At 42.6% G+C, this 10,000-nt stretch overlaps 1 protein-coding gene across 1 annotated transcript in view; it reads right to left on the bottom strand.

The window, feature by feature from the left end:
• LOC138863965 (uncharacterized) overlaps positions 1–10,000 on the bottom strand; it is a 166,121-nt gene that overhangs the window by 151,502 nt on the left and 4,619 nt on the right. The window contains exon 2 of the mRNA XM_070129489.1: positions 3,105–4,038. Coding sequence (XP_069985590.1) covers positions 3,105–3,888 — 784 coding nt within the window. The 5' untranslated portion in view covers positions 3,889–4,038. The remainder of the gene's footprint in view (positions 1–3,104; positions 4,039–10,000) is intronic.

Genomic DNA, 10,000 nt, shown 5'->3' with positions numbered 1-10,000 from the left:
CCTCCCCTCTTACCTACCTCTCCCACCTCTCATTTTTATCCTCCCATTAGACATCCCTCTCACCCCCTCCCCTCGTACCCCCTCCCCTCGTATCCCCTCCCCTCGCATCCCCGACAGTCCCTTCTCCCACATCCCCTCTCCCATCCTAGCCTACTTTTCTAACTTTCTCCCCCACCAACCCCCACTATCATCTCTCTCCCACTCTCCCCTCTGTCCCCCTTTCTTCCTCTCACTCCTCACCTCCACTAACCCCACTTCCTGTTCTCCTATCCCCTCCTAACCTCCCCTTCCCCTCTCTCCCCACCAACCTCCGGTAATATCCCTCACCTCTTCCCTCTCCCTCCTCCAACTCACACCCTTCCCCCACTATCCTCCCTCCTCCTCTCCCATCCTTCCTCCTCTCCCATTCCAATCCCACTCACCTTCCCCCTCTCCCCCCATCTCTCCACCAATCCCCACCAGTCCCCCCTTCCCCCACTATCCCATCCAACCCCCACCCATCCTTCCTTCTCTCCCATTCCAACCCCAATCACCTTCCCCCTCTCTCCCCCACCTCCCCGCCAATCCCCACCAGTCCCCCCTTCCCCCCACCATCCTCCCCTCCCCTCGAACCCCCACTAAACTCTCTCCTCTCCCCGCTACATCTCTACCATAAGCACATCTCCCGAAAACGATGAATGGAACCTCTCCGTAAAAGCTTAGATGCTGATGATGGGAGCTTTATGCATCACTGATTTCCTCGGCCTGTTACTCTCTCCCCCCTTCCTCTTCTCCCCCTTCCCAACCCCCTCTCCCCATTCCCCATCCCAACCCCCCACCAGCCTCCCCTTCTCTCCCCCCCCCTTTTCCCCCCACTCCTCCGGCACCCGGTTGTCTGTCCCGCTCTGATGACGTCACAGTATTTCAGTTGCCAAGTAGTGGTTATTTGTACGATTTTCTTTTCTTTTGCCTTAGGTTTATTTATTTGTTTCTTGTTGCATTTTTAAATATTATCCTTTTCATTTTCATGTTTGTTATCAGTATCATCAGCAGCACCCCAAATTTAGTGAAAACAATAATAATAGTAACAATAATAGTGACAATAATAGTAGCACTAGTAGTATTAGTAGTTGCAATAACAATGAAAATAGTAATGACAATGACAATGACAATAACAATAAAAATAATAACAATAACAATGACAATAATAACAATAACAATAAAAATAATAACAATAACAATTAAAATAATAACAATAACAATAAAAATAATAACAATAATAACAATGATAATAATAATGATCATGATAACGGTAATGACAATGATGACAATAGTACCAGTGAAGATAATAATAATTATTATCATAATTATAATAATAATGATAAGAAGAAGAGGAAGAGAAGGAAGAAGAATGATGATATTTATGATAAAAGTCTCTATAATAATAATAATAATGATTATCATTATCATTATTATCATTATTACAAATATCTCATTTGGTGTCATAATAATTAATATCCGTTATTATCATCATTATCATTATTACTATTATCATGAACATTATTCTAATTATCATTATCATCATCATTATCATTACTATTATTGTTATCATCATTTTTTTATTATCATTATTATTATGGTCATCTTCATCAGTGATATATCATTTTTGTTATTATCATCATAACTGTAATTATCATTTTCATCATGATATTTATAATTATAATAATAATGATATAAATGATAGCAATAATAATGAACTGTAATAGTGATAACAGTGATAATAATGATAATGATAGTAATGACGAAAATAATAGCATTAATAATAGTGTGAATGATAGTAATCATAATAATAAAAATAATGAAAATAATCATAGTATTGATGATGATGATGATGATGATGATGATGATGATGATGATGATGATGATGATGATGATGATGATGATGATGATGATGATGATGATGAAAATAATAATGATAATAACAATGAAAGTAATCTTAATAATGACAAAATTATTAATAATAATAGTAATAATAATAGTCATAATGATAACAATATCAATAATAATTATAATAATAATGATGAAGATGATGATGATGATAATAATAATTTGATGATGATGGTCATAATAATGATAGTAATAATAGTGATAACAAAAATAACAATCATATTGGTAATAGTAATAACAATGATAATGATAAAGATAATAACAATATTAATGATGATGATAATAATAATAATAATAATAATAATAATAACAATAATAATAATAATAATAATAATAATAATAATAAAAATAATAATAATAATAATAATAAAAATAATAATATTATTAATAATAATAATTATGATAATATCAATAATAATATTAATATTAATAATGATTACCATTATTACTAATATTATTATCCTCATTATTATTATTATTATTGTTATTATTATTATTATTATTATTATTATTATCATAACAATAATGATAATAACAATAACAATAATAATAATGATAAAAATAATAATGAAAATGATAATAATAATAATAATAATAATAATAATAATAATAATAATAATAATAATAATGATAATGATAATGATAATAATAATAATAAGAACAACAACTACAACAACAATAATATTAATGATAATTATAACAACAGCAACAAGAACAACAACGACTATGATTTTAAGTCCTATTGATTATGTTATCATTAATATCATTATAATTAGGATAGTTACTGTGTTGTTGTGAGTGCGGCACCGTTGCTGTTGTTATCGATTCATTTCCCTGTAAAATTGGAGAAAAAGAGAGAAAGAAAGAGGAAGAGAGAGCACGAGAAAGAGAGAAAGAAAAAGAAAGAGAGAAGGAAAAAGAGAGAGAGAGAGAGAGAGAGAGAGAGAGAGAGAGAGAGAGAGAGAGAGAGAGAGAGAGAGAGAGAGAGAGAGAGAGAGAGAGAGAGAGAGAGAGAGAGAGAGAGGGAGAGAAGGGACAGACAGAGAGAGAGCGAGGAGGGAGAGAGAGAGCGAAGAGACAGAGACAGAGAGAGAGCGAAGAGACAGAGACAGACAGAGAGCATATTCAAGTACAACAGCATCAGCAATGAATAATAAACTAAAGGAACTGCGGCTGACCTTGCACTCTGCTTGCGGCGAGAATCAGCAGCGTCAGCACCAGCGTCAGGCGCGGGAGGGTCGGGCAGCCGCTCTTGCGAGGGAAGCAGTGCGACCGGGGCTTACCCATCACCTGGTATCCGGCGGGGGGAGCCCACGCCTCGGCAGGGGGTCGGGGGCTCCCGCGGCCGGCCGGCGGAGGGAGCGAGGGGGTCCGTCGAGGGGCGTCGGGGGCAGGCTCTTCCGGGAGCCCCACGACGGCAGGTGCTCCTCCACGGAGCGGGAGGTCGGAGCCTCGGCTAGCGGATGTGTCTCCGGGGAGCCCCGCGGATCCTGTCTGTAGGGCGGAGAAGGAAGCGGAGTTGGAGTCGCGGGTCGCCAGCAATCTCGGGGTTTCGGAGTCCGCGAGCCGAGAGATTTCCTCGTCGCGGGGGGAGCCCGAGGCCTGCCCGCGAGCCAAGCGGAGGGACGGCGCGCGACTGCCCCCTTGTTGCTGCAGATCCTCCAGGATATCTCGCCCGCTAGGCAATCGGCGCGAAGCGTCGCGGGGTAGCTCTAAGGATGGCGCGTGATCCGAGCGAAGCGCTTCCTTAACGGGCAAACTCTTGACTCGCTGAGGTAGTAAGAGGAGGACATGGGGGCTGGCCTCCTCCCTCCCGGGGCGGCGGCGGAGGCCGGGCGCGGAGGCTGGCGAGGCGGAGGCCGCGAGGGCGCTCGGAGACGCATTACATTCCGTGTCTTTTAGTCTGACTGCGTTCTTGTACTCCAGGGTCTTATGTGCAGCCGCGCGTTGGTAAACACCCATAGTAAAAAGGGCCTTAACATCTAAGTCCTTCTCAGGGTTCCTTTTTTACGCATTTCTGATTCAATTTGCAGGAGACTGTTTTCTATTATATCAAGTTAGATCTTTTATTTGAAATGTGAACTGGCCCGTTTTATCACAGTATTATTTATTCTTTCAATCGGAAGAAAATAAGAGGCACATGAATATACTCTCCAGGGAAATGCACACTGATATACTGATATCATAACGACAGCATATACATATATATATATATATATATATATATATATATATATATATATATATATATATATATATATATATATATATATATATATATATATATATATATATATATATATACAAAAAAACGCGAATTCAAACTGCCGGCCTCCCCAAATCCCTCCTTTCCCAAAATGCCAAAAGTTTCGGACATCTTTTTTGTAACTACCAGCTATGGCGTTGCTCGTAAACCATCACTGTACTTCCATGTAAGCTCCACTACCTCTCCGATTCCGGTTTCTCTCCATTCCACTCGCATCACTCTTTGTTTCTGTCTATATGCTCTTTCGTTCCCGTGTCTTCTCTTTCTCTTTCTTTCTCTATCTGGTAGACAGATTGTCTTTTGCCTGACTGTATGCCTTTGTGTCTGAGTGAGCTATTGTCAGTCGTCTAAGTATCTCTCTCTCCTATTTTCTTATTCTTCATCTCTCTCTCTCTCTCTCTCTCTCTCTCTGTCTCTGTCTCTGTCTCTGTCTCTGTCTCTCTCTCTCTCTCTCTCTCTCTCTCTCTCTCTCTCTCTCTCTCTCTCTCTCTCTCTCTCCCCCTCCCCTCGCGGCCATTCTTCCCCATAAGCACCACTTACTAGCACTTCCCCTCGCCATCGCTTATGCACAGGCCTGTTTTATCATCCTGTGTTGCTATTATCGTTCGCAACATCGCTTGATAAAAATATATATAATATACAGACAAATAGATAAATAGATGGGTCACATCCTCGGGTTATCGTTTACTCTCTTCAAACGCACGGATTCGAACTCGTTTCCTTTCGTAAGTGGTTTTCAGTGCTTACGTTATATTGTATTTTCTCGTGGGTTGGGCTACGGGTGGCTTGTTTGAGGTCTGAGGCTTCTCTTTCTTTTTGCTTGTCTTGGTTTGCCATTGTCTTCTCTTTCCCTGTTTTTTTGTGATTGTCTGTCTCTGTATGTCTAGTCTGTACGTGTCTCCGTCTCTCTCTCTCTTTTTCTTTCTCTATCTTTGTCTCTGTCTCTGTCTCTGTCTCTGTCTCTGCCTCTCTCTCTCTCTCTCTCTCTCTCTCTCTCCCTCTATCTCTCTTTCTCTCTCTCCCTCTCTCCGTCTCTCTCTCTCTCTCTCTCTCTCTCTCTCTCTCTCTCCCCCACCCCCCCCCCCCCCCCCTCTCTCTCTCTCTCTATCTCTCTTTCTCTCTCTCACTCTCTCGTTCTCTCTCTCTCTCTCTCTCTCTCTCTCTCTCTCTCTCTCTCTCTCTTTCTCTCTCTCTCTCTCCCTGTCCATTTATCTCTAACACTTCTTTATCCTTTCATACAACCTTCACTTCCTCCCTTCGTCTCTACGGCTTTGAAGTTCACCTTTCTGTAGACTCTCGCTGTTGCCAAGTGCTCATTTTAGGTATAACTTTTTCATTTGTAATGTGCTGGAAAATTAATCTAAAAAATGGCGTCATGCCAGTTTCCAACGCACTTTCCCAAATTATACAGTTCCACAATTAGGAAAACTTTGTTGTATTGTAGGATATTTTTACCTTCGCCGAGAGTCAAGTATGGTTTTCAGTCTGTTCTCATTCTACTTTTTTAAATACATATTCCTCTTCCTTGTTTCTTTTTTGGGGAGGAAAAGGTAAAGTGGAAACAGTCCGTTACCAACTCTTAACGAAAATCTTTCTTTTTTTTCTCTCGCTTACTAAAAGTCTTCTAATGCCCCACAGCGAGAAGATACCGTGGGTTGCCTGATATGTTTGTATTACTATCGGACAGACATTAGTCACTCAGGAGCGTCCATTTACTAGCCCTAAAAGATGTTTTTTTTTCTTCTCTTTTATCTCATTTCTTCCGTAACACCAATCTGAGATAAGATCTCGAAGGCTAAATGATGTTAGTTTTTTTATGATGATATAGATTTAGTTTTTTCTTTCTTATCGTTTTGTTTTGTTTTGTTTTGCTTGCGTATTTCTTCTAATGAGTATCTATAACTACTTTGATTACGTGGGTGGTTTTGTTCGCAAATTCATGCATAATATTCTCTTCTTCAGAGCATTTTATCTCTATTTCTTTACTTCATCTTTACTATCATATATATGTTTATTCTCTGCCTTTCGCATTCTATTTCTCTCTTTTTATATTTATGTTTTACGTTCCTTTGAGCTTATCCCCAGAATCTGCACTGCCATCCCTTGCCTTCGAACAGAATACTTGATGAAAAATATGAAATACTGGATTGAAGACTTTTCTAGTTTCTCGATTTTTCGCGTTGAGAAAGAGAAAGACTAGGGGATGAGTAAGAAAGACAAGAAATAGAGAGAGAAACGATTAGTACGCTCCCTTCTCAAAATCCTCTTCCCCTCTTTTCCACTTGTAACCCTCCCTTCTCCTCATCTCTTCCGACTTCCCACCCCATCCCTCCCTCCTCCTCCTTCCTCTCTCTATCCCCTCATCTCATCCTTCTCCCTCTCCTCCCCTCTTCCTCTCTCCACCCCCTCATCTCTTCCCTCCCATCGCCCTCCTCCTTCCCTACCTCCCTCCCCCTCCCCTCGCCATCCTCCCTCCTTCCCTCTCACTCCCCTCGCCCTCCTCCTTCCTTCTCTCCCTCTCCCCTCGCCCTCCTCCCAGCCTCCCTCCCCCTCCCCGCACCCTCCTCCCTGCCTCCCTTCCCCTCCCCTCGCCCTCCTTCCCCTCCCTCCTCCAATTCCCCTTGCGGCCTCCTCCAGGATATGTTGTTTTCCCCTCGCGGTGTTATCCCAGCCTAATTAAATATCAGATTTCCTCCCTTCCTTTAGACTTCGCTCTTGGAAACTTGGTGGCTGCCGGCACTGGTGACTGGCCCGCCCTGGAGTGCATGGGCCGTTGCGCGTGGCACTTGGTCGCTTGGCACGCCCCTCGTCGAGGATGGGTCGTCGTCCTTTGGGATGGTTGGCGTTTCGCTCTCCCGATTTGTCGATTGATTGATTGATTTGTCTTTCTTTCCTTCTTTCTCTGTGTTCTTTTCTTCTCTCTCTCTCTCACTTTCTTTCCTTCTTTATCTATGTGTTTTTTTTCTTCTCTCTCTCTCTCTTTCTTTCTTTTCTCTCTCTCTGTCTTTCTTTCGCTCTCTCTTTCCTTCTTTCTTTTCTCTCTCTCTCTCACTTTCTTTCTTTCTTTTCTCTCTCTCTCTCTCTTTCTTTCGCTCTCTCTTTCCTTCTTTCTTTTCTCTCTCTCTCTCTCTCTCTCTCTCTCTCTCTCTCTCTCTCTCTCTCTCTCTCTCTCTCTCTCTCTCTCTCTCTTTCTCTATCTTCTTTTGTAAGGTCCACCTCGAAAAAGTTGATCCTCGAGACGACCTTTGGATGATTGAATTAGGACTTCACTCATGTATTTCCGAGGAGCCATTTCTCGCTCGCCGGCCGTTGAGAGAAGAGATCCTCAGCGCTGCAAGTTAAAGCGAGGAGTTTGTGGAAAAAAGACTTCTTGCTTTCGAGAATGTGACCCAAAAATGGCTTTCGACGCGGCGAGATGTCTCAAAAGTCTGGAAATATTGTAAAAGTCGAATATTTCCGTCTTCCGTGTGCGTGAGTGTGTGTGTGTGAGTGTGTGTGTGTGAGTGTGTGTGTGTGTGTGTGTGTGTGTGTGTGTGTGTGTGTGTGTGTGTGTGTGTGTGTGTGTGTGTGTGTGTGTGTGTGTGTGTGTGTGTGTGTGTGTGTATGTATGGGTTTACGGGTGGGTGTGGGCGTAGGTGTGTGAATGTGTTCGAATGCTTGTGCATGCATGTATATGTGGCTCCCTTCTTTCGTAGACAAAATACACCCCCGGGATTGTCCCATCACGGATATCAACCAACACTGCAAAGCTCAACAAAGAACACGACGGTATTTCTGACACCGACGCTGGCCTTGCAAAACCTCCCCTTACTTTCAACCGCGTTCACCGTCAGCACGTAACTGTTGCAACCCAGAGGCAAGACGATGGCAAGACAATAACAAGGCAATGGCTAGGCAATGGCTGGGTAGTGGCTGAAGTGCAATGAGACAGTGTTAATGAGGTGCTGATGCCCGTCACTATTGGTGTTGTTGTTCTCTCTCGACCTTTAAACAACTCGCATCTGTGGGAGAGACAGCGAGAGGAGAGTGCAAGGGATAAACAGAAAGCGAAAGAGAGATGCGGAAGAGGGAAGGGGAAGGAAAAGGGAGACGGAGGAACAAAGGGTAAAGCGGTAATGAGGTGCGTATAAAGGGGTAAAAGTTAAGGAAGGTAGGGAGGGAAATAAGTGAGAAAGCGGGAGGAGATAAAGGTAACAAATAGATAGATAGAGAGAGAGAGAGAGAAAGATAGAGAGAGAGAATGAGACAGCGAGAGAAATAGATATATAGATAAAGAGAGAGAGAGAGAGAGCCAGGTAACCAAATAACCCCCATCCCCTAAACTAAGAAAATGTAAACAATAAACAAACAAACAAACTAAAAATCGTCGAGGCAAGAATCCATTAACAGCGCCCTCCGAGAACGACCCGCCCTCCTCACGCGCCGCCTCGGCCCGTCGCTATATCGTAATACAGAATAATATGAGTTATATCGGCCGCTTCCTCGTCTTGCAGCGCCGTACTGGAGGGCGACCCGTGATCTGGAGTCGCATTAAACCCTGGTTGTGATTCCTTCAATTTCACGAATTATGTTTCGCTTAGTGCCTCTATCTTCTCAACCATCCCTTACTCCCTCCTGCTCCCCCTCTACCTCCTACCCCTACTCCGCCTTCGCCTCCTGCTTCTAATTCTGTTTGTACTTCTACTCCTCCTCCACCATCTCCTACTCTTACTTCTATTTCTTCTCCTCCTCCTCCTCTTTTTCCTAGTCTTTCTTTTGCTTCTCTTCCTCCTCTTCATCCTTATCATTCTCCTCCTCCTCCTCCTCCTATTCCTACTCCTACTCCTTCTTCTCCTGGCCCTCTTCTTCATCCATACTCTTCCCGCCTTCCAAAAATGCATTCCTTCTTTTCCTTTTTCTTTTCGAGTCCCTTCTTTCTATCACTTATTTTGTTTTTCTTATTTAGGTTATCGTTCTTCCATTTTTTTTCCTCGTCCTCCTATTCCATTCTCTGTCTGTCTGTCTGTCTGTGTGTCTCTTTATCTCCCTATCTATTTGTCTCCTTTTACATCTCTATTCCTTTGACTTCCAGAAAAAAAATGCATGTTCACCAGTCATTTGTTTAAAACAATAGACAGTGATGCTGTAACCTAGTTTGGTGTCATAATGCACAAGTATATAATATACATAATACATAATTTCTGTTCTATTAACCGTTTTCCTTTTGCGATGTTAATTTTTAATCCAATATTTAATTCATCCACTAAATGCAACAGATTAAGGAATCTAATTATGCTTTTGTTGGAAGCACGAGCGTGAAACTGAGAATGTCATTATATTATTTGCTAAACAGTGTCTGCTCATGATGTGTCGTAATGTGAAATGGTATCCCCGGGCTGCGAGAACCATCAAACCAATTTTATTACGAATTTGTATCGCAATATAAGCGAGCTGTTTGCGACGCTGCAGTTATTTGCGACTATTTGCGAGTGTGTGTTCATATATGACAGAGTAGATCTTTATGGCGTGAGGGCTTTCTTTTTCTGTATGTCTCTCTCTCGCGCTCTCTCTCTCTCTTTCTCTCTCTCTCTCTCTCTCTCTCTCTCTCTCTCTCTCTCTCACTGTGTGTGTGTGTGCGTGCGTGCGTACGTGCGTGCGTGCGTGCGTGCGTGCGTGCGTGCGTGTGTGTGTGTGTGTGTGTGTGTGTGTGTGTGTGTGTGTGTGTGTGTGTGTGTGTGTGTGTGTGTGTGTGTGTGTGTGTGTGTGTGTGTGTGTGTGTGTGTGTGTGTGTGTGTGTGTGTGTGTGTGTGTGTGTGTGAGTGTGTGTGT

This window comes from Penaeus vannamei, chromosome 14 (assembly GCF_042767895.1).
Source record: "Penaeus vannamei isolate JL-2024 chromosome 14, ASM4276789v1, whole genome shotgun sequence".
Classification (NCBI taxonomy): Eukaryota; Metazoa; Arthropoda; class Malacostraca; order Decapoda; family Penaeidae; genus Penaeus; species Penaeus vannamei.
This window is presented reverse-complemented; position numbering and strand designations above follow the sequence as displayed.